This window comes from Chrysemys picta, chromosome 11 (assembly GCF_011386835.1).
Source record: "Chrysemys picta bellii isolate R12L10 chromosome 11, ASM1138683v2, whole genome shotgun sequence".
NCBI classification, from domain to species: Eukaryota; Metazoa; Chordata; order Testudines; family Emydidae; genus Chrysemys; species Chrysemys picta.
In genome coordinates this window covers 39,945,906-39,963,261 of record NC_088801.1, presented here as the reverse complement: position 1 = coordinate 39,963,261, position 17,356 = coordinate 39,945,906, and the positions used below count along the sequence as shown (strand labels likewise).

Genomic DNA, 17,356 nt, shown 5'->3' with positions numbered 1-17,356 from the left:
TGCAGTCCCACATGACATTCTCATAAGCAAACTAGGGAAATATGGTCTAAATGAAATTAGCATAAGGTAGGTGCACTACTAGTTAAAGACCATACTCTAAGAGTAGTTATCAATGGTTTGCTGTCAAACTAGGAGGGTGAATCTAGTGGGGACCCACAGGGGTCAGTTTTGGGTCCGGTACTATTGAGTATTTTCATTAATGACTTGGACAATGGAGTGGAGAATATACTTATAAAATCTAAAAATGACACCAAGCTGAGAGAGATTGCAGGCACTTTGGAGGCCAGGATTAGAATTCAAAACAACTTTGACAAACTGGAGAATTGGTTTGAATTTACCAAAGTGAAATTTACAAGTGCAAAATACTTAACTTAGGAAGGAGAAATCAAATGCACAACTACAAAATGAGGAATAACTGGCCAAGTGGTAGTACTGCTGAAAAGGATCCGAGGTTATAGTGGATCACAAACTGAATACGAGTCAACAATGTGATGCAGCTGTGAAAAAAGGCTAATATTCTGGAGTGTTGTATGTAAGACATGTGAGGTAAGTGACATGAGGTAGTGTCCCCCTACTCAGCACTGATGAGGCCTCAGCTAGAGTACTGTGTCCAATTCTGGGTCCCACACATTAGGAAAGATATAGACAAATTGGGGAGAGGCCAGAGGAGAGCAACAAAAATTATAAAAGGTTTACAAAACTTGTGAGGAAAGGTTAAAAAAACTGGGCATATTTAGTCTTGAGAAGAGAAGACGGAGGGGGCACCTGATAACAGTTTTCAAATATGTAAAGGGCTGTTATAAAGAGGACAGTGATCCAACTGTTCTCCATGTCCACTGAAGGCAGGACAAGAATGGCCTTAATCTGCAGCAAGGGAGATTTAAGTTAGAAGAGTTTTTCCTAATATCTAACTATAGGAGTAGTTAGGCTCTGGAATAGGCTTCCAAGGAAAGTTGTGGAATCTCCATCACAGGTTTTTAAGAACAGATGAGATAAAATACCTGTCAGGGATGGCCTTGGTTTACTTGGTCCTGCCACAGTGCCGGGGGCTGGATTTGATGACTTCTCTAGATCCTTTTCAGCCCTACATTTTTATGATTGTATATCTAAACTGTAACTACACTGTAAACTACAGTGTGATTTATCATACTTCATAATATGATCAAAAATTCTAAGAGGCACCTGCAGCAATTTAACATGCTTTTCTCTACAAATATTTCCAACCCTCAGGCTCAGAGTATGGAGGAGAACATATTTTACCTTGACACGGAATGGTAAACTTACCAAAGTCAAAAGAATAAAACTGGTAAGTGCTTATAAAATATAATTAAGGCCTCACTTTTAGTCCAACCTTAATAAGGCCTTCCTTTGTGTGCCCTCATTTTTGCAGGCATAAATGGGGGTGTATTTTTGCTCATGCAATTATTTGTAGATGCAATTTAGATCACTCTAAATTCTTGTTAGCAGATCTGCATGAATTTACTTTTAATAACTGCAGGAATGTTGCTGTTTGGATCAATGCTACCAGTATATTTTGGATGAGCTCAAGTAACTTTAATATATGCATACACGTGCATTTTTCTGTAAGTAGAACCTCAATTTTACAAACACCAATCTTACAGATTACCTTTTATACAAATCATTTTTCCCAATGGTGGAAAAAAACAGTCACATAACAAAAATGATATTGATAAAAAACAAGTCAACATTCCTTCATGTTCAAATGCGTTTATTGCATTGGAAATTGATTTGCCGGGGTTTTAAGTACTAAAAAATGTGATCCAGTGCACCATATTTCAATTTATGCACTGTGCCCACTGTAATTTTGAGATATTCAATTTCATTAATTTTTTTGATTTTATGAACTCCTCAATTCCCAATTAGTTTTTAAGATAAGAGTTCTGCTGCATCTCTGTATGAATGCTTGTAGTCAAATTTTCAAAAGCTGTTTTGTCACAATTGGTGGTGCAAATACTTGTTTACATGGCCTAAACTGTTTACATGGCCACATCTAAGTACCTAATTAGACCCATAAGTCAAGTAGTTGATAGCTAAATGAAAGCGAGAAATTGGAATACAGCTTTAATAGTGACTGGATCTATGAATTGTACTAATAAAAAAGGAGTTAGGAGGGGAAAATAAGACAAAGGCACAGAGAGGATGAGCGTATGAGAAAGCTATAGACATACTGTAAAGACTGAAAGGTGGGGAGAGATACAAAAGATCTTGGGGAAGGGGGAACAGGACTGTTAAAAGTTGTTAGACCAATGGTTTTCAACCTTTTCCATTTGCAGACCCCTAAAAATTTTCAAATGGAGGTTCAAATGGAGTGGAAATCTTAGACATGGTCCACGGACCCCAGGTTGAAAACCACTGTTTTATGGTAACAGCAACAACCTTTCGCAGACCTCTTAGATTAGTGATTCTCAAATTTTTATACTGGTGACCCCTTTCACATAGCAAGCCTCTGAGTGCGACCCCCTTAAATATAAAAAAGTGTTTTTAATTTATAAACACCATTATAAATGCTGGAGGCAAAGCGAAGTTTGGGGTGGAGGCTGACAGCTCGTGACCCGCCCATGTAATTACCTCGTGACCCCCTGAGAGGTCCCGACCCCCAGTTTGAGAACGCTTGTCTTAGACACTGTGTTAGACCAACAGTGGAAAACTATCGTAAACCTTCTGATCAGACTGATGCTCCTCATTTGAAAGAGGAGGATCCCCAATTTCCACACACACACTTACCATTCAACTCTTCAAGCACAAGTTCTGGAGAGCTCATGTAATACAAATCACAAAGTCTCTTAGCATTTTCATAGCCATCTACATGAAATCAAAACAGAAAAATGTAAATACAAAAAATACATTTCCCTCCTTTTTTCAGATGTTTTGTAGTTTATTGAAAAGAACATCAACTAAAAACCAAAATCATTCTGCACTCTTATTGTGGACCTTTCATATTTTCTCACAAAAGCTGAAGTATTGGTAGAACAAAAACATATTAAATTTGAACTGGAATTTTCTGCTCCACATAAGGATATTAGTACAACATAAGAAGAACCTGATTTATATTAGTTCTCTCTATAGATTTTAATGTACCTTTTCAAAATTCTTGTTCAGCTGGTCTGCCTGAATTTACCTTTAATAACTTCAACAACATTGCAGTTAGGATTAATGCTTCCAATGTGTTTTGGATGCGCTGGATTAACTTTAATTTTTCCACCAAACAGCAAAGCTGCCAACAAAGAAAATAACATTTAGTAGGCAATGCAATTTCAAAATTTTCAGTTTTCATGTCTTCAGCATTGCTGAATGGAACAGAATAAGCATAGTTTATAATTTTTGGCTGTAGCATTCTTAAAGAAAAATGGTTCATCTGCTTTGCTGATGACAAAAAAAAAAATGCTTTATAGGCATACATAGGTGTTTCCAAATGGATCAAGAAGATGCTGTAAGCAGCATATTTGAGTAAATACTCAATACTTAAAGATAAATGTAAGATATACCAACACATTCCATTCATGATTTTCCCCCTTTAACAGTAGTACTTACAGTGCTGATTGAGGAGCATTCTGATTGAAATGCGACTCATGTAGAAACGATCTAAAAAATACTGCACATTCTGACAGGTCACTGGATCAACCCCAAAGCTTTCCTTGTACTCAATCACACCTTGAGCCATTGTAGGAATTACGTCATTGTGTCGGTTCCGGATTGTTATCACAGTATCTGTAAACCTAACATTAATGAACTGTCAATTTTTCACTTTCAAGTGAATTTAACACTCATTAAATTCCTATCAGCAAAGGAAAGTGAAGCCCGCTGTTTACTGATATAGCATAGAACCACCCTAGCAGAAAAAGATAGGTCACTCTTGAGTCTCATTTAAACTGAAATTACCAATAAAGGTGCCATATATAATAGGGGGTTTAATAGATATTTTTCAGTAAGAACTGAAGTGAGACCAACAATGTTTGCACAGATCACCATGTGGCTGTCAGATGGCAACTACCTTCAGACACTGGTGACTTGAACTGGACTAAAAGTAAAAGGTTGCATGTGCCATTATCTAAACCACACCATTCTACTCATACTCACTTTCTACAATTTCACAGAAACTGAGTTTTGGGGACCAGAATTATACTTTTGGTAAATCAAACAAACAAAAGGAAACATTCATTTTTCTTGATTTAGTGAAAAACAGTGGGTCATATTATGATTGATCCATTACTAAACGGTCAAGGCCCTTAGGGTATGTCTACACAGCAACTAGACACCCACAGCTGGCCCATGCCAGCCGCCTCGGGATCCAGGGCTCAGGCTGTGGGCTGTTTCACTGCTGTGTAGACTTCTGGGCTCAGGCTGGAACCCAGGCTCTAGGACCCTGCAAAGTGTGAGAGTCTCGGAACTCAGGCTCCAAACGGAGCCTGGAAGTCTACACAGCCCAAGTCCTGCAAGCCCAAATCGGTTGGCTTGGGCCAGACGCAGGTGTCTAGTTGCTGAGTAGACATACCCTTAGAAATTTTCTTCATCTGAACCATCAATTGCCATTCATTGTTTATAAATATACATATTTTAAAGTATTTTAAAAACCACACTCACCTATGAATAACTTCTGAATCTTCTGCACTTTTCTCCTTAAAGTCAAGGATTTCCTGAAGACTCTGGACATACCTAAAACATAAATCCTCTATGGTAGATTTTTGTCATGATATTCCATACAGATCTTCTATTTTGTGAAGACATTAACAATTTTCTTTTAACATTTCTTAGCTTGTAATCAGGAACAATAGCATAGAGCAGGGGTGGCCAATCTGTGGCTCTGGAGCCACATGTGGCTCTTCAGAAGTTAATATGCGGCTCCTTGTATAGCACTGACTCCGGGGCTGGAGCTACAGGTGCCAACTCTCCAGTGTGCTGGGCAGTGCTCACTGCTCAACCCCCGGCTATGCCACAGGCTCTGCTCCCACTTCACCCCTTCCTGCCCCCTCCCCTGAGTCTGCAGTGCCCTCGTTCCCCCCTCCCTCCCAGAGCTTCCTGCACACCACAAACCAGCTGATTGGGAGGTGCGGGGAGGGAGAGGGAGGTGCTGATCAGCGGGGCTGTGGGTGAGCAGGAAGCGCTGGGAGCGGGGTGGGAGCGGATGGGGGGCTGCTGAGGTATTACTGTGACTCTTTGGCAATGTACATTAGTAAATTCTGGCTCCTTCTCAGACTGGCCACCCCTGGCATAGACCCATAACAGTCATGTTATAGCTATGGTTAAAGAGGCATTTTCATTACTAGCCCCTACTTTCAGGCACTTTCAACTTTCAAAATAATATCTTCTATGCTGAAAATGCCTTGGCTTGTTCTCCTACCAAAAGTTTATTTTTTTTTAAGTTTGTTAAAAATGTTAATAATTCAAATGGATTAAAAAAAAGCATTAAAACTCAAAATAATTTTAAAATGTTTTTCACACTTGAAGTTAGTCATATTTTTCTTGCACTCTATTTTGACAGCTTTATTGAGAACTACGCATATGCCAAGTTTCAATTTTTACAACGAACAGATTGTAACAGATTTAACATAGTGTTCTATTTACCTGACCAATTTAAAACTCCCTTTAGGTGCAGGGTTGTACGCACACAAGTTTGAGACTGTTTCTCAAGGTTGTGATAACTCATAAACAAGTCAGTTTTTCTATAATATATATTAAAATGTTTTATCCTGTTGTTTTTTTAATAAATTCATGAAATAAGCGACTTTCCCAATAAAATACATTCCCGTAAGTCTTTCATAATGTAACTGCTTAATTGACACATTGGTATTTTATTATATAAGCAGCCGCCCTGTCAATTTTTCACTTTCACGTGAATTTAACACTCATTAAATTCATTGTAAGTTCTACCTGATTACTCCTAGATGAATTCTGCACCACTGCACATGCGAAGAATTCATGTCCCCTGCAGATTTTTTTTTCTCCACAGAAAATACATTCTGCTGGAGAGGTGCAGCAGTTACACCTTTCACCCACCAGGGGCTGATGTGGCAGCAAAATAGAGGGCAGTCATCACACCATAGAAGCTAGGAGCCAATAGGGAGACAGCAGAGGCTGCTTTTCTCACAGCGACATGCCTGTGGGGCCAGATAAGGGGAGATGGGATATGGGCGGGATGGACAGAGTGGGGCACACAGAGCTGCTGAGGGGTCATAGACTGGGGTTCAGAAGGGCTAGTTGGGGGACAGACTGGGGCAGGGGGGAGTGGGGATGCAGGGCCACCGGGGGCAGGGGAATGCAGGGCTGACAGGGGGTGCGGGATGGCTGAGTGGGGTGCTGGGACACATGAGGATGAGAGCACGGGGTGCAGGGCCACATGGAGACATGGGCAGATGTGCTTGGCTGAATGGGAGAGGGTCGGGGGTCAGCCAGACTCCCCAACTCCCTAACAATCCCTCCCCCACACCCAAAAAACCCTCCTGTTCCATACTTTTTCCACCCAACCCAACAACCCTCCAAGTTCACACCCAGGCTTCTTCTCAGCAATTTACTTCCCTCTCCTTCAGCTCCTCCATTACCCCTGACTCCCCAAAGCCTCTGAACTGCGTCTGAGGGGTGCAGAAAATACGTTTCTTTGTTGTAGTTTAAATGAATTATTATTCAAAATTATGTATTTATGTCTAGTAGGGAATCTATTTGTCCAAAACATTTCCTGAATCTTTTTTGTTGTCTGTATTGTTACAGACATACTTGTTGACAGGTATTTTGAAATAAATTACCAAAATAATTGAAACTGGTGTGATTATATTGTGTTATTTTGACAAATAAAATAGGCAGAATTTTGCAGAATTTTAAAATATTGTGAGCAGAATTTTTAAATTTTGGGCCCAGAATTTTTTATTTTTTGGTGCAGAATTCCCCCCAGGAGGACCTGGGGCATCAGCAGGTTTTTAAGTGCCTCCATCTCAGAAGAAGGAGAACCAATCTTCTGGGGGGAACAGACTAGCTAAAGTAGTTGGGAGGGTGCATCTAAGGGGGTAAACACATTGCATATAATTGAGACTCTAGATAGCACGCATATAAAGAATCGAGGGGCATATGGCAATCAAATTTATTCTCCCATATACCAATGCTAGACGGCTGGGAATCAAGAAGAACTAGAAATGCTCATTTACTATCAGAAATCTGACATTGATATTACTGAAACCTGATAGGGTGAGTCACAAGTGGAATGTTAAAATCACTGGATACACTATTTAGGAAAGAGTCGACAGAAGGGGAGGCGAGTAGGAATCTAAATAAATATTGATAATTCAGAAGAACAGGATCTGGAATGATTATGAATTAACATTCTAACTGATAAATTACAAGATGGAGTTACTAGGTGGAAGTCCATTATAAACCCCCAAATCAGTTGAAGGAACAGAATCAACAGCTCCTTACATTTCTACTTACAATTTATAGAAAGAAAAATTGCATTATGATGGGAAACTTCAATATTGGAGACATAAATCAGAGGTCTCATGTTGCAACTAGTATAACATCCTTGGATGATAACTTTAATTATAATTAAATTATAGTTGATAACTTTCTAACAAGTACACCTCTACCTCGATATAACGCTGTCCTCGGGAGCCAAAAAATCTTACCGCGTTATAGGTGAAACCGCGCTATATTGAACTTGCTTTGATCCACCAGAGTGCGCAGCCCCCCCCTCCCCCCCCCCCCCCCGGAGCACTGCTTTACCGTGTTATATCCGAATCCGTGTTATATCGAGGTAGCGGTGTATTGCAAACAATTTGGGGTAAATCTATACTGGACCTCATTCTGATGGATAAAGATAAATTGACTGCTGCCTTGATGCAAATGATCATGACTGAATGCCATTTATGTGCAAATAGAATAGTCCTAACCAGTAGTACCTATACTAAATGCTTTAAAAACACCAATTTCCCAAAGTTACACAATTGCAAGCAAAACGAGTGGCAGGAAAACTGAAACCTCAAAATGTGAATGTTAATTGTGAGTTGTTTAAGAATGCTTCTAGTTGCCCCAAAAATGTAATTCCATAATCAAAGGCTTTTTAGGTTAAAACCATCCTGGTTAAGAGAGGAAATGAAAATAGTTGTTAAAAATATTATAACAAATAGGAAGGTGATAGCCATGAGTACAAACTGGCAGTTAGGAAACTGAATCTCATATCAGCTTTTCCATAATTATTGCATTGAATCAAAGAATTAAAGGACTGTGGCATAATCAATGCCACTCAGCATTATTTCATGGAAAACAGGTCTTTTCAAGCTTTAGCTAACAAAGTTATAATCTCACCCAAAATGATAAAGGTAACTGACATAATATATTTAGACTTCTGTAAGGCATGTCTCTGAATCCTAAACGACATTTTTATGGAATAACTACTACACAAAATTAATGTAGTTCATATCAAGTGGATTATAAACTAATTAACAGATCACAAAATAACTAAGTAAGGTGCCATCATCGAGTGGAGGTGTTTCTAATGTTGTCCCTCAGGGATCTTTTCTTGGCTTAAAGCTACTAAATATTTTTTTGGATTATTGATCAAGAAATAATGGCTGGTAAAATTTGCAGATGACACATTGGCCCCGTAGAAAATTGAGGGAGCAGACCAGTTATACAGGTCTAGATTACTTGGTAAGGCAGGCTCATTTGAACAACATGCATTTTGCGAACTCACATCTAGGAACAAAGAATGTAGAACACACTTAAAAAAGGGGAACTGTATCCTGGAATGCAGGGGCAGTGAAAAGGAATATGGGGTAATGGCAGATAATCAACTGAACATGAAATCTTAGGCGATGTCTATAGTATCTTGCAATTCAGACTATGGGGGTGTGAATAGCCGTGTGCACCAAAGTGCTGCTCTGTAATTCCCCCGTGTGAACACTGCGAGCGCATACTAAAAGGCTCCTAGTTCACATTAACAGGAACCTTTTCGTTCACGCAAGCAGTATCCAGACAGGGGAGTTAGAGAGCAGCACTTTGGTGCACGCTGCTATTCATACCCTTGTAGTCCAAACTATAGGGGAGTGTAGACAAGCCTTGTGTGTGATGCTGTAGCTAAGAGGGCTAATACAATTTTTGGATATACAGGGAATCCTCGGACTTGCAACACTTTTCAATTGACTGCCCATTTCACCCCTACAACGCTCGTTTCCCCCTTACGACGCTCGGTTTGCTTAAAGTTTGCTTGAAATCACTTCCTGGTTGCATTATACTGGTATGGAGCTGGAAGGGGTCACTTCTGATTGGCTTTGAGGCAGTAGGGTAGTTTGTTGCCGGGTAGGGTTGCTGCCCCGGGCTCAGCCAATCAGAAAGCTTGAACAGTAATTGGCTGAGGCTCAACATATATGCCGTTCTCCCTGGTTTTCTAAGCCTGTGTTGCCTGCATTCTGAGCAGCATGTACGAGTTTATATGTTTATTTGGATGCTGTTTACAAAATACAGTGTACAGTAAATACATTGATGTTGCAACATTAGTCAGCTATAATTCATTTAGTACAAAAATCTGGGTTAGTGTGGTGAAAATAGTGTATCAAGCCTTGGTTCAGAAACCAATCCCCCCTTCATACCGTTGATTCCTATAGGAAAAGCAGTTTCAGCTTACAACGCAATTCTGAGGAACAAATTGTGTGGTAAGTCCGAGGACTCCCTGCATAAACAGGATGCATAAACAGGAACATCAAGCAGGAGTGAGGAGGTGATAGTCTCACTAATGCTGCATGGAGAGATATTACTGCACCACTTCAGGTATCAACAATTCAAAAAGGATGTTGAAAAATTGGAAAAGGTTTAGAAAAGAGCTAAAAGAATGACTTCAGGTCTGGGAAACATGCCTCTCGTCAGACTTTGGAAGCTTAATCTAAAAGAAGGTTAAGAGGTGACTTGATCTGTTTATAAGCACTTAAATGAAGAGATTTTTAAAAAGCTGACAGCTTTTTAATCTAGCAGAAAAAGGCATAATAGCCAATGGCTGAAAGCTGAATCTAGACAAATTCAGACTAGAAATAAGGTACAAATTTAACAGTCAGGGCAATTAACCATTGGAATAATTTATCTAGGGATATGATGAATTCTCCATCACTTGAAATCTTTAAATCAAGACTAGATATCTTTCTAAAAGAAATGCTATAATAAAACAAAAGTTATGGGCTTGATGCAGAAACTAATGGTTGAGATTCTGTGTGTTATGGAGGTCAGACTAGATCATGATGGTCCCTTCTGGCCTTAAAATTAGGAAACATCTTAAACATAAACACCTGTCTTTTCAATGTCTTCAACCTATAAAGATGAATGAAATTGACTGAACATGAACTACAAACAGAAGTGAAACTGACTAGTCTGTTTTTTCTTGAAAGAAAAGCAAGGAGTAAAATCATGATGATCAGCTAGAAGTAAAATACTCAACATTCTCTCAGTCTATCAATATAGACCAGGATGTTTTCAAAATAGAATTTTAGATAGGAACAATCACATTCAGAAGAAATTGCTTAAGGCTACCATATAACAAACATGTATGTGAAGAGTTTCTTCCGCAGCAGCTTAGTTTCTTAGTATACTTAGTATTTCTTAGTACACTTGCACAACAATAACCCTTAAAGGTAAAATAATAAAATACAAGACAGTTCTTACCAGCTCTGCACCAGCTGAACTGAAGGTGTTTTTAGCAGGTTGTCTGGAAGCAGACTTATTTCTTTCATTATGTTTGCCAATCTTACAGGCAATTCTTGTCTCAAAAACATAAACGAAGTCTTTTCACAAGCATTTTCAGACCCTAAAACCAAAATATATTTGGAAAAATCAGAATATAGTTAACATTTGTGGAACATCTTTATACAGCTATAGATCACTATTTTCCTGCATATTTTTGTGGTCTGGCTCTGAGGTTAAATTAGACCAGGTTTGAACATAGGGATAACTTGGATGTGACCCTTTGTAAAACTGTATTATTTCACCTTAAAACAAAAATTGGCAGATACTAGTTACTTTGTCACTCAGGAACAATTATGTTTTAAAAGACCATGAATTAAATAAGCCAGTTGCTTACAAAGAGTATTGTGGCACCGGGGGAGGGTGTCATCACATGCAACCATAAAGCAATGTGGCTCAACAGGATCTGAACCCTGGACCTTCATATCCCCAATACAGGCCTCTATCAGTCATAAAAAATTCTCTCTTTTGTTGTTTTGCCTCAGCATGGGAGGATGGACTAGATGATACTTGCTAGGGTAGAGACCTGACACCATTGTCAGCAATAAGGTCTATAAAATGTCCAGAATCACAGGGTGATAGCTCAAGGTAAGGTCAGAGCTCTTTATCGCCCGTCTTCTAGATCTGTGCACCTTTCCCTAAGCTACAGGATATGTGAATGGGCCACATTGTCTCCAACAATGTGCTAGGGAAGATAATGGAGCAAGTAATTAAGGTGGTAAGGTGATAGGGAATAGCCAGCATGGATTTGTAAAGAACAAATCATGTCAACCAATCTGATAGCTTTCTTTGATAGGATAACGAGTCTTGTGGATAAGGGAGAAGCTGTGGATGTGGTATACCTAGACTTTAGTAAGGCATTTGATACGGTCGCGCATGATATTCTTATCGATAAACTAGGCAAATACAATTTAGATGGGGCTACTATAAGGTGGGTGCATAACTGGCTGGATAACCGTACTCAGAGAGTTGTTATTAATGGTTCCCAATCCTGCTGGAAAGGCATAACAAGTGGGGTTCCGCAGGGGTCTGTTTTGGGACCGGCTCTGTTCAATATCTTCATTAACGACTTAGATATTGGCATAGAAAGTAAGCTTATTAAGTTTGCAGATGATACCAAACTGGGAGGGATTGCAACTGCTTTGGAGGACAGGGTCATAATTCAAAATGATCTGGACAAATTGGAGAAATGGTCTGAGGTAAACAGGATGAAGTTTAACAAAGACAAATGCAAAGTGCTCCACTTAGGAAGGAAAAATCAGTTTCACACATACATAATGGGAAGAGACTGTCTAGGAAGGAATACGTCAGAAAGGGATCTAGGGATCTAGGATCTATAGTGGACCACAAGCTAAATATGAGTCAACAGTGTGATGCTGTTGCAAAAAAAGCAAACAATCAAGAATGATTGTTTGACTCATATTTGACTCATATTTAGCTTGTGGTCCACTATAACCCCTGTCCCAGGAAGGACAGGCAGGGCAGAAAAGGTGGGGGAGTTGCGTTGTATGTAAGAGAGGAGTATGACTGCTCAGAGCTCCGGTATGAAACTGCAGAAAAACCTGAGAGTCTCTGGATAAAGTTGAGAAGTGTGAGCAACAAGGGTGATGTCGTGGTTGGAGTCTGCTATAGACCACCAGACCAGGGGGATGAGGTGGACGAGGCTTTCTTCTGGCAACTAGCAGAAGTTGCTAGATCGCAGGCCCTGGTTCTCATGGGAGACTTTAATCACCCTGATATATGCTGGGAGAGCAATACAGCGGTGCACAGGCAATCCAGGAAATTTTTGGATAGTGTAGGGGACAATTTCCTGGTGCAAGTGCTGGAGGAACCAACTAGGGGCAAAGCTTTTCTTGACCTGCTGCTCACAAACAGGGAAGAACTAGTAGGGGAAGCAAAAGTGGATGGGAACCTGGGAGGCAGTGACCATGAGATGGTCGAGTTCAGGATCCTGACACAAGGAAGAAAGGAGAGCAGCAGAATACGGACCCTGGACTTCAGAAAAGCAGACTTTGACTCCCTCAGGGAACAGATGGGCAGGATCCCCTGGGAGAATAACATGAAGGGCAAAGGGGTCCAGGAGAGCTGGCTGTATTTTAAAGAATCCTTATTGAGGTTGCAGGAACAAACCATCCCGATGTGTAGAAAGAATAGTAAATATGGCAGGCGACCAGCTTGGCTAAACAGTGAAATCCTTGCTGATCTTAAACACAAAAAAGAAGCTTACAAGAAGTGGAAGATTGGACAAATGACCAGGGAGGAGTATAAAAATATTGCTCAGGCGTGCAGGAGTGAAATCAGGAAGGCCAAATCACACTTGGAGTTGCAGTTAGCAAGAGATGTTAAGAGTAACAAGAAGGGTTTCTTCAGGTATGTTAGCAACAAGAAGAAAATCAAGGAAAGTGTGGGCCCCTTACTGAATGAGGGAGGCAACCTAGTGACCGAGGATGTGGAAAAAGCTAATGTACTCAATGATTTTTTTGCCTCTGTCTTCACAAACAAGGTCAGCTCCCAGATTGCTGCACTGGGCAGTACAGCATGGGGAGAAGGTGACCAACCCTCTGTGGAGAAAGAAGTGGTTCAGGACTATTTAGAAAAACTGGACGTGCACAAGTCCATGGGGCCGGATGCGCTGCATCCGAGGGTGCTAAAGGAGTTGGCGGGTGAGATTGCAGAGCCATTAGCCATTATTTTTGAAAACTCATGGCGATCGGGGGAGGTCCCAGATGACTGGAAAAAGGCTAATGTAGTGCCCATCTTTAAAAAAGGGAAGAAGGAGGATCCGGGGAACTACAGGCCAGTCAGCCTCACCTCAGTCCCTGGAAAAATCATGGAGCAGGTCCTCAAGGAATCCATTATGAAACATTTAGAGGAGAGGAAAGTGATCAGGAACAGTCAGCATGGATTCACGAAGGGGAAGTCGTGCCTGACTAACCTAATTGCCTTCTATGATGAGATAACTGGCTCTGTGGATGAGGGGAAAGCAGTGGATGTGTTATTCCTTGACTTTAGCAAAGCTTTTGATACGGTCTCCCACAGTATTCTTGCCGCCAAGTTAAAGAAGTATGGGCTGGATGAATGGACTGTAAGGTGGATAGAAAGCTGGCTAGATCGTCAGGCTCAACGGGTAGTGATCAATGGCTCCATGTCTAGTTGGCAGTCGGTTTCAAGCGGAGTGCCCCAAGGGTCGGTCCTGGGGCCGGTTTTGTTTAATATCTTTATTAATGATCTGGAGGATGGTGTGGACTGCACTCTCAGCAAGTTTGCAGATGACACTAAACTAGGAGGCGTGGTAGATACACTAGAGGGTAGGGATCGGATACAGAGGGACCTAGACAAATTAGAGGATTGGGCCGAAAAAAACCTGATGAGGTTCAACAAGGACAAGTGCAGAGTCCTGCACTTAGGACGGAAGAATCCCATGCACTGCTACAGACTAGGGACCGAATGGCTAGGTAGCAGTTCTGCAGAAAAGGACCTAGGGGTCACAGTGGACGAGAAGCTGGATATGAGTCAACAGTGTGCTCTTGTTGCCAAGAAGGCTAACGGCATTTTGGGCTGTATAAGTAGGGGCATTGCCAGCAGATCGAGGAACATGATCGTTCCCCTTTATTCGACATTGGTGAGGCCTCATCTGGAATACTGTGTCCAGTTTTGGGCCCCACACTACAAGAAGGATGTGGAAAAATTGGAAAGAGTCCAGCGGAGGGCAACAAAAATGATTAGGGGTCTGGAGCACATGACTTATGAGGAGAGGCTGAGGGAACTGGGATTGTTTAGTCTCCAGAAGAGAAGAATGAGGGGGGATTTGATAGCAGCCTTCAACTACCTGAAGGGGGGTTCCAAAGAGGATGGAGCTCAGCTGTTCTCAATGGTGGCAGATGACAGAACAAGGAGCAATGGTCTCAAGTTGCAGTGGGGGAGGTCCAGGTTGGATATCAGGAAAAACTATTTCACTAGGAGGGTGGTGAAACACTGGAATGCGTTACCTAGGGAGGTGGTGGAGTCTCCTTCCTTGGAGGTTTTTAAGGCCCAGCTTGACAAAGCCCTGGCTGGGATGATTTAGCTGGGAATTGGTCCTGCTTTGAGCAGGGGGTTGGACTAGATGACCTCTTGAGGTCCCTTCCAACTCTGATATTCTATGATTCTATGATCCCTTTCTGCCATATTCCTTCCTAGACAGTCTCTTCCCATTCTGTATGTGAAACTGATTTTTCCTTCCTAAGTGGAGCACTTTGCATTTGTCTTTGTTAAACTTCATCCTGTTTACCTCAGACCATTTCTCCAATTTGTCCAGATCATTTTGAATTAACAGGGGTGTATTAACAGGTGTGTTGTGAGCAAGACACGAGAAGTCATTCTTCCGCTCTACTCTGCACTGGTTAGGCCTCAACTGGAGTATTGTGTCCAGTTCTGGGCACCGCATTTCAAGGAAGATGTGGAGAAATTGGAGAGGGTCCAGAGAAGAGCAACAAGAATGATTAAAGGTCTTGAGAACATGACCTATGAAGGAAGGCTGAAAGAATTGGGTTTGTTTAGTTTGGAAAAGAGAAGACTGAGAGGGGACATGATAGCAGTTTTCAGGTATTTAAAAGGGTGTCATAAGGAGGAGGGAGAAAACTTGTTCACCTTAGCCTCTAAGGATAGAACAAGAAGCAATGGGCTTAAACTACAGCAAGGGAGGTTTAGGTTGGACATTAGGAAAAAGTTCCTAACTGTCAGGGTGGTTAAACACTGGAATAAATTGCCTAGGGAGGTTGTGAAATCTCCATCTCTGGGGATATTTAAGAGTAGGTTAGATAAATGTCTATCAGGGAGGGTCTAGACAGTATTCGGTCCTGCCATGAGGGCAGGGGTCTGGACTCAATGACCTCTTGAGGTCCCTTCCAGTCCTAGAATCTATGAATCATGTACTATTGCCAGACTCCTACCTCTGAGCACAAAATCATATCTACTACAATTTTTAGCCTCAGCAGCTGATTTTCTAGCTTTTGAGAATCTGTCAAAAAGCTGATATATTTTGAACATTTTTTCACGTTATCCATGACCTTATGTCTAAGCATTGATGTCCATAAATTACTGCTTTGCTGTGGGAAATATTTGCCTTGAAAGCAAATTCCCATTGTAAGGGGGAGACAGTAGTTTGGGGCCTATATCTGTATTTAAAAGTAACTGTGAACAATACTACAATCCTTGTTCAAATATAGTATACATAGAATGACTACAGTTGTTACTCTGTAATCCTGTAGATCATTTATCATTTTAATTTTTTTAATTTAATAATTTTTAAAAAAAAATTTATTATTTAGAATAGAGGTTATATATAAAGGATACACTTTTGTCTTTACATAACATATTGTAAAATGAATAATGATGCAAAAACTGTTGACTGGATAAAGGGTCCTTTAACTTTGAACAGCTAAGGGGTATCTTCTTTAACTGAAATAGTAGAAGCCTGTGTTTTTGAATCCTGATGGACAAGGGTGTTAGACCCAGTTCCCCAGGTATGTGTACATATAATTTATCAGAGATGAACCTACAGAAACTGGATCCATTGCATTGTGACTCCATACCCAGACTTGATAAGGTTTCTAATGTCTGCCTCTAAGATTGTTTTGTGTGTGGCATTTCGCTCTCTAGTGGTAGATTGCAATTCTGATTTTAAAAACTCGGGATATTTTCCTTTCTTGCCAACTGTCACCCATTTGTTCACTAGCGCGACAACTTTGACCACAGCTGTAACCAGTCTCCAGATGAGGCGTCAAGCGTCAGCGCTCTATTGAATTTCAGTCCTGGCCTGGTCAGAAAACCCCCTCTGATTGGCTGCCTACCCCACCATCCCGCTTCCTGGGGAAAGAGCAGCCAATCAGGCCTCTTCGGGGGGAGCCCAAGTTGGGGAGCCCACCAGCCCAGCAACTCACAGGTCGCCGCCTGTGAGCAATAAGCCCAGTCCGCTCTCTCCATCTCTGCAGGACTGGGAAGGGGAGGAGGGTGCAGAGCCCACCCCGGAGGGGGAGAAGAGGTGCCTGTTGCCTGTTGCCTGGGGCTGAAGAACCGCAGGCGCTGCCAGAGGAGCCCAGGTAAGCCTTGGGAGGACTGGGGGTGAGCACGGAGCAGAGGCGGAATTGGCAGCCCTCAACCCGCTGGTGGTCACATAGGCTGGGGGCGTTCACGCTGCAGCCCGGTCTCTAGACGGGGGCCAGGGGCTCCTCTGCCCACGTGGCGTTGGTGGCGCGGTACCGCCTCCTGCTCCGGAGGCCCGGGGAGACAGACGGGTCAGCGCAGCCCGTCGGGGTCCTGCCACCCCCAGCTCAGCGCGGGTGGGCGGCCTGGCGCCCCGGGCTGGGGGGGAGCAGGGCACTCACCGAAGTCCAGGAACTGCTTCATGGAGAGGGGCGACGGGGAGAAGCGGGCGTAGAAATCCACCTGCTGCGGGAGGCCGGCCGGGGAGGCGCCTCTCAGCAGAGCCCGCAGCAGCCTCATGGCAGCCTCGAGACGCGGCTCCGCTCCTTTCAGCCCGGCCCGGCCACCATTCCCGCCTGTGCAGCTGCCCGGAGCCCCGGCTCCTGCCCGGGCCGCGGCCTCCTGCACTGCGCGTCCCTCGGAGGATCGGGCGGGCGGGCGGCGC

General features: G+C 42.2%; 1 protein-coding gene across 3 annotated transcripts in view; it reads right to left on the bottom strand.

Annotated features, from left to right (window-relative positions):
• PDK1 (pyruvate dehydrogenase kinase 1) overlaps positions 1-17,356 on the bottom strand; it is a 46,286-nt gene extending 28,930 nt beyond the window's left edge. For all 3 annotated transcript variants that reach the window (XR_006176953.2, XM_005290471.5, XM_005290472.5), the window contains exons 1-6: positions 17,094-17,356; positions 10,651-10,792; positions 4,603-4,674; positions 3,553-3,737; positions 3,140-3,235; positions 2,746-2,823 (exon numbers count right to left, since the gene is read on the bottom strand). Coding sequence is in view for 2 of the 3 variants with exons in the window: in XM_005290471.5 (XP_005290528.1) it covers positions 2,746-2,823; positions 3,140-3,235; positions 3,553-3,737; positions 4,603-4,674; positions 10,651-10,792; positions 17,094-17,211 (691 nt within the window). In the remaining variant the exon portion in view is untranslated. The remainder of the gene's footprint in view (positions 1-2,745; positions 2,824-3,139; positions 3,236-3,552; positions 3,738-4,602; positions 4,675-10,650; positions 10,793-17,093) is intronic.